At 35.8% G+C, this 18,441-nt stretch overlaps 1 protein-coding gene across 3 annotated transcripts in view; it reads left to right on the top strand.

Moving 5' to 3' along the window:
* The first annotated feature begins 1,375 nt into the window (after nucleotides 1-1,375).
* The window catches only part of LOC149548254 (vacuolar-sorting receptor 3-like), a 52,817-nt gene continuing 35,751 nt past the window's right edge, over nucleotides 1,376-18,441 (top strand). The window contains exons 1-8 of one of the 3 annotated variants that reach the window (XM_089792314.1): nucleotides 1,376-1,543; nucleotides 1,649-2,188; nucleotides 4,369-5,061; nucleotides 5,258-5,346; nucleotides 5,523-5,592; nucleotides 5,668-5,751; nucleotides 5,841-5,917; nucleotides 6,034-6,115. In XM_089792314.1, the coding sequence (XP_089648440.1) occupies nucleotides 1,879-2,188; nucleotides 4,369-5,061; nucleotides 5,258-5,346; nucleotides 5,523-5,592; nucleotides 5,668-5,751; nucleotides 5,841-5,917; nucleotides 6,034-6,115 (1,405 nt within the window). In that variant the 5' untranslated portion in view covers nucleotides 1,376-1,543; nucleotides 1,649-1,878. Of the gene's footprint in view, nucleotides 1,544-1,624; nucleotides 2,189-4,368; nucleotides 5,062-5,257; nucleotides 5,347-5,522; nucleotides 5,593-5,667; nucleotides 5,752-5,840; nucleotides 5,918-6,033; nucleotides 6,116-18,441 lie in introns of those variants that run through there. The other 2 variants (XM_089792315.1, XM_089792313.1) reach the window with 2 other exon arrangements.

Below are 18,441 nucleotides of genomic sequence, written 5' to 3'. Positions count from 1 at the left end.
AGGCTTCCCAATGACATTGCCAAAAGAGATTAATCGACTCGTAGAAGGATAGCTATCAACGCAATTGCTGACTATTATTCTCTCCACCTCTTGCTGATCTAGGCTTGAAAGAAAATCTATGCTGAGATAATATGCGTGCCTCTTGAAAGCACAATAAATCTATGCAAATACACCATCAATTACAGCCTAAGTAAACTGTAACCCTTCTTGCATTTGAGTAACACAATTTGTCACACAAATGGAAAGATCAGAGGGTGGGCAATGGATGCTGCGTCGTTTAAGAATGAGCAGTTTGAACCAATTCTTTCTTGGCAAGCACATCAGGCTCTAGTCTTGTCTATGGTCATCACTGCATATGGTAAACATGCTTACCCTTTTTTTTATATACAGGGCGCTTTCACAATATTTCAAATTGTAAGAGTAAATTTTCTTGCTATTTAATGGATTAGTTTGAGTAAAATTTGATCCATCTATAGCTCATCAATTTCGCAAGTATGCATTTTAGGTCTGTTAATTTATTTTATAAGTAAAAATTAATTTACTTTTACTATTATTTTGAATAACTGTGTTAAAATATTTTATATTTTAAATTTTATTCTATTTTATTTTTTTTAAGAAAATCAATTGAAGATATTTTTTATTTTAAATTAAAATTTAGTTAAAAATCAAATATTTCAATAAAATGTAATAATAAATTTATTTTTGTTGATTAACTCACAAATTATTAAAAATTTTGAGATTGCAAAGTTTTGAAATGTCATAAATATATTCTAAAATTTTAAAAAGTTCTAAAATAGTAACACACAAATAATAGTTCTCATTGTTTTTTAAAGATTAATAATTAAAAAAATCTTAACTTTATTATTTTTCAAAATTTTCACTTTATTATTTTTCAAATACTAAATTATAAATAATGAAATTTTAAATAACTTATTTCAAATTAAATTAATTTTTATTCTATTTTTTGATTTATAAAAAATATTATTTAACAAATTACAAATTATAAACTTTAATCACTCCTATACATATCTTATATGAATATATTTAAAATATTTGTACTCATATTTAAATTTATATGAATTTATGAACTTAACTATATTACATTGTTTCAAAAATAAATAGACTTAATGTAGTATAAATATAATTTTTTAATAAACTTAATTTTAATATATTTGTAAATTTCAAAAAAATAAATTTAATATTCTTACATAATTATAATCAAATATATTTCATTATACATTATTTCTATTACAAAACTTCAATTACATAGAAATTAATTTCTTCATATACTATACCTATTATCAGCAACACCATTGCACCTCCTCCTCGTGCTAAATACTAGTATATATAAAACTCATGGTACTCCACAACATTTGTCTCCTTCAAAATTTTACCTCATATTGAGAATAACACTCTCAGACAGGGAAGGAACATGGAGTAGAAATATATTGGCACTTTCTGAGTGGAGGCAGCAGCTCTGCTCGATAATAGAAAAGCCTCTGTCCCCGCTGCCAAAAGCGACGTGCACTACTGCAAGTGATAAGTATTTCTTTTCACTTTTGTCTTTCTTTTCACTTTTGTCTTTCTTTTCACGTGTAACATAACTCAGTGAGCACACAATTTGAAAAACCAAATTTGCACGCAACAGGCCAGCCAACACGAGTTGCGCGCATGGAACTATCGTATCAGGACAATCTGGGCCTTTCTTCCTTGTCGGTTTCTGCAATGAATAAAATAATTTTTCCTTGCCACAGCCTAAGATTCCGCACGATCCACACTAACAAGTTTATGAACATGTGTCCAACGTTGTCTGCCAATTGGGTTGTAAGCCTTTGTACATTTTACTGATTACTGTCTTCTGTTTGAGCAGTCTCAGGAATGGAGAGAAGAAAGGAAGTTTTTGTGTTTTGCAGAGTGGGGATTGTTTTGTGTTGGCTTGCAATTCCTTGCATGTGCAGGTTTAATGTGGAGAAGAACAGTTTGAGAGTAATATCTCCGGAGGATTTGAAGGGAAATTATGACAGCGCTATTGGTAATTTCGGAGTTCCACAGTATGGGGGAGCAATGCTGGGAACAGTCATTTATCCGCAAGAGAATCGGAACGCCTGTGAATCCCCTGATGCTTTCGCCACTTCTTATGAATCGCGCCCGGGAGCACTTCCCTCCTTTTTGCTTATTGATCGTGGAGGCAAGTCTCTATCCTCCCTATACCACTTAATTGAGCTGCCCTTTTGTGTGGGGGATTTAGATATCATCTAAGCTGCTCTTTTTGTCTGGGGGGATTTACATGTTCTCCAAGTGTTCTTATCTGAATGGATTTTGAGGTATTTAAGTATTCTTCTGTTTATTGGGTTCTTAAGGTCATGAAGGACATGAGATCTTGAGAACCATCAATATGAAATATGGTTCACTAAAAATGATTTAGAACTGTACAAATGAATTTCGATAAATTGAATCAAAAGGTAAGTTTCATGGGTATTGAGAAAGTTCTATCAGTTTGTAGTGTTTAATATTTGATAACATTTACAGCAGAGCTTGTGTATTGGTAGGAGCTTCTTTTTGTTGAACGAGTCACACCTCATGAAAATAGCTCATAGTGCAGTAATAATGCATCGCAACAGAAAATAGGAGGTAGGTTCAACACCTAGCTGGTCTGTGATATCAAAGCCAACTTTACTTTATAGTATCTGCATAGTGGCTCCAATAAGAGATGCTGAAAATTAACCACGGCTAGCATTAACAGTAGAACTTATGTGTTGGTAAAAGCAATATTTGTTGGAAAACGAGTGACAATTCATGAAGATGGCTCATAGTCCACTGATAAATCACCTTACAGCAGATAGGGGGTTTTAGGTTCAACTTCTAGCTTATCCATTAAAAGTTTAACGTGATATTAAAGCATCCAGTTCAAAATCATGGTCCCCCACAGAACGGCTCCAACGAAAGGTGTTGGAAAATAAACCGCAGCTAAATTGAAGATGCATGGGCAATAAGATGGCTGGTAGTTTAATTGCAAAGCACCCAGCAGAAATTGAAAGGTCTTAAATTTGACTTGAAAACTGATATATAGAAGTTTGAAAACGATTCATATGTCCGGTTCATTAATCCTTAGAACATAGACGCATCATCCCTTTTCACTTAGGTGAAGCAGAGTACAGTTTGGGTGGGACTATCACAATAAAAGTGCAAACGTGTCAATTCCCCTTGAGATCCCGCACTGTAGTGCAAAATGAAAGAAGGAATTTTTGTTGAGAAGAAGAATTGCAAGCTGAAGCACCATGGATTTCCCACAATGTCTTGCAGCTCGCACATAATATTGTTTCACTCTTTAAATTTCAAGGCACGAACTTCTGTTCTATTTATAAAAGTTCTGCATCTAGGTGAGGTTTATAGTGTGTTTACTGAGTGTTATTTGGCCGGTGCCATACAACTTCAAGGGCATGCAGTCGCTGAATCACTTCCTTTGCGTTAAGTCATCTTTTTATTGGGACAAAAGGCCTAAAGAATATGTCTCAAAATGAGACTACCACATCACCAGACAGCATAAGCAGGACTGCTATAACTTACTATCAAAATCCACGTTCATCTCAAAAGCTGAGTGTATATATCAAATGAAGTCTAGTAATATAAAAAGCTGACGGGTTCATACAAGATACCCACTGCAGTATGAAATATTAGTTTCAATTCCAAGAACCTATGCAAATGGAAAAGGATAGATAGCATATGAGAGTATTATAACAAGTCACATGGGATGGGCATCCCTCTTGTCGCATTCATTGACAACCGAGTCATTAACAACAGGTCAGTGCAAAACAATAAAAACCAACAGCTCTTGGAACATTAGCGCAAAATCAATAGATGACACTCCAGATTCCCAGAATTATTTCGTGCTTGTAATGTGGTAATCACAATGAAAGAAACAGAAACTAAGAACTTTATAGAACTGAAAATGTGTTAGTCATCCCTACCACAATGATATTTTGTTCCTTATTTATATTTTGATTGTACTCCAAGTTCTTCTCTTCTTATTCTGGACTTTAAATGCAAAATTAATGGAACAATCTGAACTTCTTTCCATTCATTCTCATGAGAGTTGGGTTTGTGTGAACCACTAATCATGAAACATGGGTCAACAAGTTTGACTCAAAAACTACAAGGTTGAATCCTGATAGCAATATCACAATAATCATATTCTTCTCACAACACAGTATTGTCATGAAATTATTTGAAAAAACAAAACTCCTGAGAATATGTGCGTGCTGTGACTTAATCTCTTCTATATGTTAGATGGGCAGTCCTGATAGCCTATTGCCTCAAAGAAAATGTTTTAGCTTCAAGTGATCAATTTTTTTCATTTTTTCATTGCAGGTTGTTACTTTGCTCTGAAGGTCTGGAATGCCCAGAATGCAGGAGCAGCAGCTGTGTTAGTTACAGATGACAAAGTTGAGCCTCTTATAACCATGGATTCACCTGACGAGGATAACACAGCAGCAGAATATTTGGATAAGATTACAATTCCATCTGCTTTAATTGAAAAAAGCTTGGGTGATAGCTTGAAGAAAGCTCTGAGCAATAGGGAAATGGTCACTATTAATCTTGACTGGAGGGAGTCCCTTCCACACCCTGATGACCGCGTTGAGTATGAGTTTTGGACAAACAGTAATGACGAATGTGGGCCAAAATGTGAAGGCCAAGTTGATTTTGTAAAGAATTTTAAAGGAGTGGCTCAAATGCTAGAGAAAGGGGGTTATACTTTGTTTACTCCTCACTACATAACTTGGTACTGCCCAGAAGCCTTTGTTTTGAGCAAGCAGTGTAAATCCCAATGCATTAATCATGGAAGGTACTGTGCCCCTGATCCAGAACATGATATGAGCCAAGGTTATGATGGCAAAGATGTGGTAATTGAAAATCTGAGGCAATTGTGCGTCTTTAAAATTGCAACAGAAAATAAAAATCCGTGGGTCTGGTGGGATTATGTGACCGACTTTCACATTAGATGTCCGATGAAAGAGAAAAAATATAACAAGGAATGTGCAGAGAAAGTGATCAACTCTTTAGGTGGGTATTTTAATTATCATTTGTAAGTATGGTATAACTGACATTTATTTTGCACAAAGAGTGGATCACATTAAGTTCAAGATGTGTGAATCTCTTAGCTCCAGTAAATTGTGAGGTTTTATTGTAAGTTATCCTGTGACAGTGTCTCTAAGCATCCACTAGTTATTTCCCATTGTGATTATTTACTGTTTGACAGGTCTGGATAGCAAGAAAATTGATGAGTGCATGGGAGATCCAGAGGCAGATACAGAGAATAATGTTTTGAAATCAGAGCAAGATATTCAGGTTAGCTGTATGGTCTTTACACTTTCTCTCAGCTGCTTTCATATTTGGGTATTTTAATTTGATATTTTATGCATTCTAATGGTAAGAGTAAAAATGTCTTCTATGCTATACAGTGTTTTGGCTCCAGTACTCTATTATTGAATGCTTATATCTCTGAGTGGAACATTATTTTATAGGTTGGACATGGTTCTCGAGGCGATGTTACAATACTACCCACTCTAGTTATTAACAACATACAGTATAGAGGTATCTCCTTACTTTCCATGGAATGTTTTTTGGGAGAATTGTTAACTCAAGTTATAACTTTTTAGTACTTGGCAGGGAAGTTGGATAGAAATGCTGTCATGAAAGCAATTTGTGCAGGCTTTGAAGAAACCACTGAGCCAGCTGCTTGTTTGAGCGAAGGTGAGCTCCTCCTCAATGCAAATTCTTATCTATAGGGTTAAAGTAATAACTTCTTCAAAGTTGCAAATCAAACTCTTCGTCATTTGCAGGGATACAGACAAATGAGTGTGTGGAAAATAATGGTGGGTGCTGGCAAGATACAAAGGCAAATATCACTGCTTGCAAGGTATGTGGTCTACACATTGAGGCATAATCAGCCTCTAAAAGTTTAAGAATCAGATTCTTTTAGCAATCGGATTTTGTTTAAAATTGTGTTACATTTGTTCTGGATTTTCATGAAAGGATACATTTCGGGGTCGAGTATGTGAGTGCCCTGTTGTTGAAGGCTTGAAATTTCAGGGGGATGGATATAGTTATTGTGAAGGTAAGCTTTATGTGATTTTCTTTTTATTTTGAAGCACTTTCTTCAATAATTAAGTTACGGTGACTTGTTTTAATGAATTTATTTTTCCTGTTTAGTACATAAGTTTAATCTTGCATTTGAGGACACAGGTATACCTAAAAGTTCCTGAATTATAGGAATACTTGTCAATTATATTACTTAAAGAAAAACAAATATGCTAGGTCTCTGGAGGTATGCTGGCCTCCATATTGATACATTGTCTCTATTTAGAAAAAATATCTTTAGCTAGTTTATAGTTTCTATATTTAGTAATTAAAATAGAGTGTTTTAGTATCTTTGGGTTTCATCAGATATTGATATGAAGGAAAGGAAGAAGAGGGGGAATATGATGAACTGTTTTCCCTAGAGCGAAAGATTGTTATTCTAAAAGAGGTATGGTTTGCGGCACGGGGTGTTGCATGGAATTCATCAGGAATCTCATCTAGGTGGTAAAGTTGGAACAAAAATTATTTTTATATCATGTCTAGTGTATTATATGTAGCTCTAGCATCAAAGTCAGTATTAAAAGGAGCCTCATACTGGGGCAATAGAGAGGAAGAGGACTGGAAAAGAGGAAGAATAATCAAGGAAATTAGGAGGATAAATGAGGTTGAGAATAAGGAGGGAGTGCCTCACGTAAGACAATCTTGGGTGGAGATGTCTCATGTAAGACAGTGCCATGAAGGGAGAAGAAAATATTTGAAGTCAACTGAGTTTTCATTTTTTGGAATTCTAGAGTAACAAGGATTCGTTTTTTTATTAGCAAGATTTATGTTTTTTCCACAAGGACCCTTTGATACCTGTGTAATGAGTTGTGCCATGTTGCAAGGAGGGAACTTTGAAGAATTTTTTTTTTTGTGTTACAAGAGGAAGGAGAAGACATGTTTGAGTCTAAGCTGTAGAGTGACCAATAAAGGTGCTTATTAATGCTTAGAATGAAGGAATACCATTCCAAGTGAATTAAATCATTTAAGTACATCTCCATGTAAAGTATTGCGGAAAAAGAAAGAATTTTTTTATAATAACAAAATTCATACATAGTAGCCATAAATTTTTGCATGTGCTCTAGGGTTTCATCTTTCAAACTTGTAGGTGAAGCTAGAGATTTAGAAGAATAAGAAGCAAAGCGAGATTGTGTACCATAGTGTGCAAACAAGGCATTACAAGGGGTTATTGTGTAAAAATCCTTTCTTGCCCAAACTAGGAAGATGTGAAAAGCAACCTGGTTTTTTCTTGTTTTCTGATTTTTTTGGTTTTTGAATATAAAGAAATATATATGCTTTAAGTTTCAAACAATAATTTCCAACTCCTTATTTTTAAAATAAAACAATAAACAATCACCAAGCTTGAGTGAAGAATAAATTTTATTAAATTCCAAATCAAACATACGATTTTGGAACCTGGCTGCTAGGTATGGCACTGCTTGCATATCTGATATCACTAAAACGCAGGTACAAACTCCAACATACCAAACGGCTACTTTAGAATGTAAGATCACCCACCAATGAAATTCAAACTCACCAAGAAATTCCTGCCATATTTTATTAGCCGGCAGACTGGTATGATGATTGACGGCTTGCCCAGAAATGTAGGCCGTAGACCCAATGAAGCGCTCGTTTTTCCTAATGGCTGTAAATTCATGGGCCCAATTCAGATCGCAAACTCCCACGGAATGATTGCCTCTCCCATCAACACACACGGCCTCCAATATGCAATTGCGTCTCCAATTTTGAGATAATCTACTGATGGATTGGGGATGGCAGCCGATTGAGATCACAAACAATGCCCTTAGAAAATATTGATGAGTCCAGTCTGTGCAAACAATAACTAGAAAGAATCCTCTTCTTAGCCACAACAACAACAGTAGGAGAAATTGCCAAATTGCTATACAACAACAGCAATTCGCAAGAATCAACCTTCAAAATAATTCTCAGACTTCAAGAAACCCTCATCAGATAATTAAGAAATAAAATATATAATCAAGACCCTTCTCCTTAGCCACAGGGATACACTAGGAGAATGTTGGCCAATTGTATACTTCAGCACAATTGCCAAGAACTTCTCAGACAAGACCCTTATACTTCAGCAAGGGCTCACAAGTTAGAAATAAGGAAAAAGCCACGAAGGCACAAAAGCAAATATATAATCAAGCCTCCCTTTTTAATGCAATGAGCTCTCATTTATAATCTTCCGTTGGCCAAAGTTTCCTAAATTAACTCCGCAAAAGAACTCAACATTAGAAACTTTCCAACACGCTTTTTAGAAATCTCTTAATGACATTATAATAATAATATAAACATTATTATAATAATGCAACTCAATGATTAATAAATAAATAAGAGCTCATGCAATTATTACTTTATTAACTGCAAGTGACGACCAACTGCTGAAGCCACCCATTGCACTGCCAAAAATAGACTTACTAAAAATAGTAAGTTCATAACTGAGACCCCCAAAACACCTTGTCATCTCACGAGGGTTGCTATAATGAGCTAACTCCATCAATGACATAGACCTGCCAAAAACGGGTACGTTACAGTCCTCCCCAAGATTGCTTGTCCTCAAGCAATCCGACATCATACAAAAACCTCCAGTGGGATCCCATAAGAAACAAGTGATGTCTCTGTCCTCACTGAACCAACAGAATGCCAAAACCATCCACAGAACCAATAACATGACTTGCAACACATCACCAAGTACCTATGCTAGTGATGTAAAGGTCGAAACATCACTAATAGAAAAATCCTTACGAGATCTCAACACACTCTCCAATATTATGCCTACCCAATCATCCTGCAGACAATCCAGCTTAGGCTTAGACCAACTTTGTACCCGGTACGTATCATGAACATGTGAATCAAATACCAAACCGTAAATACTCATCACAGTATAAACTCTATAATTAGTATGATCATCTTCATCGACATCCTCATGCTACTATGATGACTCATCCTCAATTACATCAGTGTAAACCTACATACCAGGATTTGCTGCTTTAGAGAAAGGCCGCTTGCACCAAAAGCAAAGCTAATGCCTCCTCAAATCCTCTCTTGAAGTGACATCAGATTTCCCCATTGACTTGCCCTTGTCCTCAACAACTGGTGGGGACTCCTCATCATTAGGTGGAAGAGCGAAAGATTTCAAAGCAACCTTGCTTTGAGAAGAGGACTCCAAGTCCCATGCCTTCCACATTGCTACCTGTAGAGAAGATGGGTCCAATGACTTCACCCATCCATGGAGTGGCTCAGTCAATCCCTCCATAAATAACATTACTCGTTTGCGCTCCAAAATATCATAAACCATGTTTGAAAGCCTTTGGAACTCATTGATGTAATTCTTCAATCCACCAAACTGCTTCAGCTGAGCCAACTTCCGGAAGTACACTTCCAGATCCTTCCTATCAAATCTCTCGATCAAACAATCCATGAACTCTTGATAGGAAGTGATCTGATCATGTTGCAAAGAAACTAACCCATGGTACCACCAGTCATGGGCAGCTCCGTCTAGATGCAACACTCTCAATCTGATAGCATCCACTTTTGACATAAGACACAAAGCCAAATAAGTGTCAAGCTTATGAATCCAAGCTCGAGTTGTAACTTCCCCAGTACCATCAAAGTGCTCCAACATCATCTTATTGGCAACTTGCTGTAACTTAGTTTGTCGAGGTTGTTGCCTCTCAGGTGTTGACCTCGCTTTGGAATGTTCCCTTTTTGAGTCAGGAACCTATTAAAGTTCAAATGATCTTTAACAGCCTATGGTAAAGCATCCCACTCTGTAAAGTGTGCCAGCACGTCATCAACAAAAGGAATAACCTCAGACTCAATACTAACCGCATCCACCTCAAGTCTCAGAAACGCGGGCCTCTCCAACCTATCATTTAGTACCAGTATGTATGTTAGCTTTGTCAGCTTATCCACCATGATCTTCAATTCGAACTCGATCTGCATCTCTGTACCTAACACCATCTCAGGTTCTATCCTCGACTCGAGATCTATGAGAACCAACATAAACATCTCGAGCTCTTTCCCTACTCTGTCCTTGAGGAAGTGCTATCTGCTGCAGAGTATTAGATAATTGTTGTAGTACATATGTCATCTGTTGTTGCCCGACTACAATATTCCTAAATGCCTGCAGGGCATCTCTATCAACCTAAGCATCTGTGTGTCGTAGTCCAGTGCCACCAGAACCATCCGGACTACGAACTGAACCAAACTGAATCTCAAGCTCTCCTCTGGGAGGAGAATTACGTCCTCTTTGGGTATAGTGCATACCCGACACAAATCTCCTCTCGTCAGCCATGATAGAAAACAATAGATTACATATTGACCACTAACAACTGGTTTGGAGTCCAATTCTTGTAGGCTGGCAGGAAACCACTCTGATACCACTATAATAATCCTTTCTTGTCCAAACTGGGAACATGTGAAAAGCAACTTGGTTTTTCTTATTTTTGGTATTTGAATATAAATCAATATATATGCTTTAAGTTTCCAACAATTTTCAACTCATTTTTAAAAGAAAACAATCACCAAGCTGTAGGAGTTGATGAAATCCAACTCCGCAGTCGCCAAGATCACCTACATGCAAATAGCTTGCTGAAGAGAAACCGAAAGAGCAAGAGCATGAAGCAAACAATGCAAGAGAAAATATTTCACAATAGGAAAATGAAATTACTATGTGAATGGATTAATTTACAATGAGAGAGAGACCGTTTAAAAAGGCTTCATGGAAGCTTGTAGAACAAGCTGGAAGGAGGTAGAGGACAAAAATGACAACTCAACACATATCCTCAAAAAGTGGAATATGCTAAAAAAGGAGAAAACTCCCGAGTTGTCAACAACAACCACTACATGCATTAAATACTAAATATGCATTAACCTAAGTAAGCTTAAGTAATAGAATAAATAATTAATAATTAATTATTTACTCTAACACAAGCTTGAGTGAAGAATAAATTTTATTAAATTCCAAATCAAACATACGATTTTGGAACTTGGCTGCTAGGTATGGCATCGCTTGCATATTTGATATCACTAAAACGCAGGTACAAACTCCAACATACCAAACGACTACTTCAGAATGTAAGACCACCCACCAATGAAATTCAAACTCACCAAGAAACTCCTTCCATATTTTATTAGCTAGCAGACTGGTATGATGATTGACGACTTGCCCAAAAATGCAGGTCGTAGACCCAATGAAGCGCTCGTTTTTCCTGATGGCAGTAAATTCATGGGCCCAATTCAGATCACAAACTCCCATGCAATGATTGCCTCTCCCATCAACACACACGACCTCCAATATGCAATTGCGTCTCCAGTTTTGAGATAATCTACTGATGGATTGGGGATGGCAGCCAACTGAGATCACAAACAATGCCCTTAGAAAATATCAATGAGTCCAGTCTATGCAAACAATAACTAGTAAGAATCCTCTCCTTAGCCACAACAACAACAGTAGGAGAAATTGCCAAATTGCTATACAATAGAAGCAATTCGCAAGAATCAACCTTCAGAATAATTCTCAGACTTCAAGAAACCCTCACTAGATAATCAAGAAATAAAATATATAATCAAGACCCTTCTCCTTAGCCATAGGAATACAATAGGAGAATGTTGGCCAATTGCATACTTCAGCATAGTTGCCAAAAACTTCTCAGACAAGACCCTTATACTTCAGCAAGGGCTCACAAGTCAGAAATCAGGAAAAAGCCACAAAGGCACAAAAGCAAATATATAATCAAGCCTCCCTTTCTAGTGCAATGGGCTCTCATTTATAATCTTCCATTGGCCAAAGTTTCCTAAATAACCCCACCTCAGAAATTGTGGAAGTTACTTTCCAACACGCTTTTTAGAAATATCTCTTCATGACATCATTAAAATAATGTAAACATAACATTATTATAATAATGCAACTTGATTAATAAATAAATAAGAGCTCATGCAATTATTACTTTATTCACTGCAGGTGACAGCCAACTGCTGAAACCACCCACTGCATTGCCAAAAATAGACTCACTAAAAATAGTAAGTTCACAACTGAGACCTCCCAAAACGCCTTGTCATCTCACGAGGGTTGCTATGATGAGCTAACTCCATCAATGGCATAGACTTGCCAAAAACGGGGACATTACATAGTGAAAGAGAAGGCAAAGGGAGGGAATGGCGGGGAGTGGAGGAATCACTTGTAGAAGAGGTGATGTTTGAGTCATCATTGTGGAGCACATCCAGTGTGAAAGTTAAGAAATGGTCTATGATGGTTTCTTCTTCATATCATCATGATAACCAATCTCCTCATCAAAAGGAAGATTTGTAGAGGGGAAGGAAAAAGGTGTTTTATGATATGCATTGTCGTGTGAAGGATGTTTATGGAAAAGGTAAGCCATCATAAGACACATGAACCTCATCTTCATTGTGGAAAGATGCAGTAAAAGCATTGTCTTGATCAATTATTAATAGGATCCTATAGGAGAGAATCGATCACAATGAATGGAATAGGAGGAAACATGAGTATCATCATCTTATGTTATAGGATGTATAGTGAGAATATAAGGCGAGGAAGAAGATAGAGGAGGAGGGGTAAAATAACTATTGGATCCAAGGGAATGAATGCGGCAATGGACTACTACAATGTGGTTATAGGAAAGAATATTTAGAGCATTATCTGAAAATGCAAGGATGTGGTTATGCACAAGAAGATGGTTAAAAAGAGGTGGTGACAAAAGTGAGGATCAAGAAAATTAGCATGAAAAGAGAGGGGGAAGAGAAGGACCCATGGAGAATGGATGGAAAAGCCATGAATGGGTAGGAAACTATGGGGAACGCAAGGAAAAACCATGAGGGAGTAGGATGAGTAATAGGAGGTGCAGTTTAAGACAACTAAGAGATTGGAGAGGAGGATCAAAGAAGATTGTACAAAGGGGAATAAATCAAGAAATGGAAATGGAAGAGGGAAACACTAGTTGTAGACGTGTCACAAGAAAGAAAATAAATAGAAAGATGGCATTTCTTTGTTTTAAATATTGAATCGAAGGATGAGAATAATGGGCAGGCTGGTGGCAACACTCCAATTGACTGGGGGTGGCTTTTTGGGCAATACTCCAAATAGTTGTTTGACGTTTTGTTATTTCTTTTTTTGTTTTCTTATGGAATAAGATTGTAATTGTTAGGGTGCCAGGTCCACCAAAATAAATTGAAAATGAGAGCTACCTTATGTGGTTTAGGGTGAATATTGCTTTATTTTCTGTCTTTTCTTACTTACACAAATCTAAATTTTTTCCTTGGATGACTTTATTTCAAATTATTCACAAAGTAAAGATAAGCAATGCAATAGATGCTCTTGACCTGATAAGCACACAGGGAGACGTTTTAGTGCTTTAATTTTCACCTTTGAGTACAGGAAAAAATGTAACGCATATAGGAGAACCTCTCATTTAAATTCAAATAGTTTCCACTAAAGATAAAATACTGAAATAACCTACTGTGAATGATATGTACTTGCTATTCAGAAGCTTATAGTGGTTCATTTTCATGTTGAATAAAATCAGAAGTGCCTTATTTGGAATAACCTAGGGAAAAGGGTTGAGATGATATTTAACTCAAGGCAAATGATTTTACTTTTGTAAGTAAACATAAATTCTACAGCCACATGCTTGCATTGTTCAGCAACTTATATACAAAGACATGAATTCTTCAGTGAATTGAATTATGAGATTGGTACACAGCACCTTCAGAAAACCTTTAATACAAAGCCTGCAAGTTTCTAAAAATAGTCTAATATTTCTCAACACACATAAGTTCATAACAGCATTTCAACAACAATTCAAAACAAAATGGGTTTGACAAAATTTCCCTTTTGGATCAGCAATAACATTGAATAACATCTTCAGCAGTATGCAAATGTGAACATTAGGAAGCTTAAGTGAAAACTAACATTTAGTTATAATGTTTACAAAATTATTGCATGAAAATAAATACAAGTGTGTTGTAACCCCATACAAATGAACATCTTCGGCAGTATGCAAATGTGATCCATTAGGAAGTTTAAGTGAAAACTAACATTTAGTTTTAATGTTTACAAAATTATTGCATGAAAATAAATATAAGTGTGTCATAACCCCTTACAAATTCACACTACTTTTGGACCCTTGCACTAGTGCATTGCTTCATTTCTCTTTCCAACTGCTGCTTTACTTTAGCTATTGACCTTCTCTATCTTGGAAACAAATAACAAACTTTGATACTCTAGTTAAATTGTTCATATTTTTTTTTTCCGAATTCCCTCTTAGATATGCATCTCTTGCATGGAAAGTGTTCCAATGATAGGTGGTTTAAAAATAAATTTTTTTAGGCTAAAAATACAAAAGGTAATGATATTGTAAAAAAAATAGGATCATTTTGTCTTTTTTGTAACTTGTAATAGCACTTATAATTTTTCTGTGTGTTTCAAGTTACCTTCTCAATGCATATGTATATGATATTAAGAGGCACGTCTCCATAGAGACATGTTTCTTTAATTCTTATTAGTTATCAATAACATTTGCTTATTATCACAATTAAGCATATGATAATAACTTATATAATAATATAATAATATATATTCAGTGAGTTGTATCCTACTGAAACTACACTAACATTAAACTCCCTCTTAGTTAAGAAGGATAAACACATTGGTAAATATTACACCATTGGTAATATTAGAAATGACACATATAAGGAAGATTTCCACCATTTTGATATCATGAGTATTGGCCTTCAGAATATTAACAAATGATATTCACCAAATATTCCGAGTATTGGCCTATCAAAATATCAACCTATGATATTCACCAAGTACTCAATAAGGTAAAGTCCTATCAGAATATCAACACATAATATTCACCATTTTGAAATCATGAGTATTGGCCTCCTGAATATCAACATATGATATTCAACAAATACTCTGAGTAACGGCTTGCAGAATATCAAGATATGATATTCACCATGTACTCAATAAGTTTTGATATCATGAGAATTAGCCTCTAGAATATCAACATATGATATTCACCAAATACACTTTAAGATGGCCTCCCTAATATCGAGTCGCATGATATTCCCCAAGTACTCTATGTAATGGTGTCCTGAACATCAATTAGCATAACATTCACATGTACTCAAAATGTCTATAAGTTATGTGCATACGTATTCTCATAATGTGAACCATGTAAACATCCACCACGCAAAGTATAATCTACCATGATTTGCATAGACATCGTAAGCTATCCATCATAAGAGAATATTAAGTTATTGTAAGATTGTCGCCTTTCAATAACTTTCGCAAATATAAGTGATAATCATTTAGAAGTCGTCACTTCCTCATGATGTACACAGGGGCTAGGCCCATTAAATCTTTTAGTCACATGCATGATACCAAAAGTTTACATAAAGTCAAAACTGCCTTTGATTGTGATATGATCAAGATCTTCATATATCAACTGAAACATATCCTCTATCCGCTCCTTCGGATGAATGTGTCAGACTCCCTCTAAACATCAATCTTCTAAGATCCTCATCCAATGATGCTTCTGATGGAGCACATACTCCCTTTGAACTTGATATCAATCCTCCTTTTCCTGCAAGAGCATCCTTGGAAAAGATCAAGGCAATTAGCTCTTATAGAAATACAGAAATGTAGATAAGAGAGAGACTAGAATGAGTAGATAAATGAATACTTATCTATATAAGTTGCTCCAATGAAGGTCCATATGCATCAAATCAGAAAATGCCTCCATATAAGCATTTGTCAAACAATGAGAATGAAACAATGGTTATTATTACTCCCACAATGTAAAATCCTCACTTATGTCAACCTCTCAACCTCTTATAGTCAAAGAATCCTCTAAAGGATATCGGACTCCCTTTTCATCTACACTAGAGTACTCACTAAGCTTCCGCATGCACTTGTTTGAAACTCATTTTAATTATAGAAAATATGTAAATCTAATCACACAATAATAAAACTTCCACTTTTATCTAAGAACAATTATATTTAATAACTAGTCTCTTTTAATCCACCATGATCACAAGTTTCCAATGCAAGCTAATCGTGCCTTATGTCTGTGCATATATGACTATGTCGTAGTTTTCCCTCTTCTTAGGCTATATGTCAGGCATACATCCAAAAAATCTCTGTTGAAATGCAAAGGGACTCAGCAATAATGTGTCTCCATTTACTTCTCAGGGGATAGATTTATAAATTCTTGAGTTGAACTTGATGAGATTCAATATCTAAAGTCTTACCATTCCTCCTGATATGTACGTCTTCCTTATCTCGATGCTTGATCGCTTATTCTTAACAATACATGGCGATCAATATTCCAAATAATATCATCCGCTATATGGTCGGGTCGTATGTATTATAATGGTGTCATTTTTTCACGTTAGCCTTTGGAAGACCTGATGACTTCCCAAGTGATCTTCCTTTTTTATTTGGCACGTACTTTCATTCTCAAGATGACTAGATGATCTCCCCTGTTGGTGACCAAACTATCTTCTTTTGTTGCTACTATGCAATCCGACCTTGCTATTGTCATAAACTTCATGCCGTCCGTTGTTGTTATTACATGCTGAATGTACCTTCTCTTTGTTTGATGTCACTATACAAAATATATGTATATAAAAAATGGGTTATTTGTGGGGGGCCTCTAGTTACGTACACTCATGATATAGATATGTTCTTTCTTTTTCACATATCACATGTTACCTTACCACATGTCTTTCAATTCTTACGTGGATGGGTCTGATACCAAGGTGGTGTTAGCCTTTTAAATATCTAAGTTACTGATTCTAGTTCTGATGCCAATGCGGGTGCAGGGTTCTAATGCGTGGATGCGCGTGTATATATATATATATATGTATTTATGTACGTATATATGTATATGTATATATATAAAAACCATTCCATAATAACAGGGCTTGCTGAAACTGACAGTTTGAAAATTATCTACAAATTTCAATTGCAACCTGCCAATGGTAATCGATTTTTTGAAATTTCCTATGCCGTTTTTTTTTTTTGCGTGTTAACAGTATGAAATATACTAAAAATGGCAAATAAAATCAGAATGAATTGGTCGACTAAAAGGATAACCGTGTATGAAAGAGGAAGATTGTTGTTAAAAAGTGAGAAGAGACAAACTGCGATAACATGGCAGAGCTGACAAATGGTAAAAGTTGTTAACTGTTACAAAAGAGCACACCAATGCAACACCCAAAAGCACCAGCGCATCCAGAAGCATCAGAACCCGCACCTAGACATTTCTTAGATGCATCGGTATCTTAGTTAAATATGTGTTTGAATGTCTCTGAAGAAGTCCTTGTTCTTGTACATATATTAATTTTATAACTTATTTCTATATGTAATCCCCAAAAGCTGACATCTGTATTATAAATCTCCAACCTTCAATCTCGTCTCTCCGTGGCTTTTGAATGGTGTGTCATTGTGACAAAATCCCTTCCATCTTATCGAGACTAGACCAATTCCAACATCGAAACTCAAGCTCTCTGACCAAATTGTAGTATCTAGCATGCACACAGTTATGTTTTGCACAAAATGGGACTTTGGCAAAATACCATTTTTTGGGCTAAGTTGTAGAAATTATGTTGAATGTGCAGTATCTTATAGATGTTGAGCCTTCCATGGGCACATTTCACTTCTATATCTTTCTTGGCTACAAACTACTGCTCATGGATTCTTGCCTCTATAATCACCCTAATAATCGATAGATTTGGCTTTGCACCTACCAATTGCATTGCCATTTAGTTCATATCCTTAAATCATTGTCCTGTAACTCCTGGTGTGGATTATCTTGAGTTTGACTCCATAAATCTCTAATGTCATGTCCGAAACCATGACAATTTGCAGATCATTGATGGACTCCACAAAAGCATATTGACCAATGATTTCAACATGATAAAAGAAAATATGCTACTAAATCATCCACAATTCCATGTAATGTGGTCAAATTGTGGTTGAAGCTGAAAAAATGGATTAGACAATTTCTCACAAATTTATGCCTCTCATTTTTCATATACAGTGTATTTTGGTCATTCAGAAAGAGCGTCAGTTGGGCATAGGACTCCTTTCATAGTGATCTTGAAAGATATTTAGTATTTATGCCCTTTATCACATCATCACCAATATTTGTGCCATTGTGATAATCGATCCATCCAGTTGAGGCACTCAATGAAAAAGCTTTAAACCTGTTTGAGCAGTCCAAGCTTTGTTTCTGCCATATCCAAAATTGCTTCTAGATCCACCGATACTCACAA

The sequence above is a fragment of the Cupressus sempervirens genome, chromosome 7 (genome assembly GCF_028749045.1).
Source record: "Cupressus sempervirens isolate cs-2001-9-10 chromosome 7, ASM2874904v1, whole genome shotgun sequence".
In the NCBI taxonomy this organism is placed as follows: domain Eukaryota; kingdom Viridiplantae; phylum Streptophyta; class Pinopsida; order Cupressales; family Cupressaceae; genus Cupressus; species Cupressus sempervirens.
Note: the sequence above shows the minus strand (reverse complement) of the source record. Positions and strands in the feature narration are given on the sequence as shown.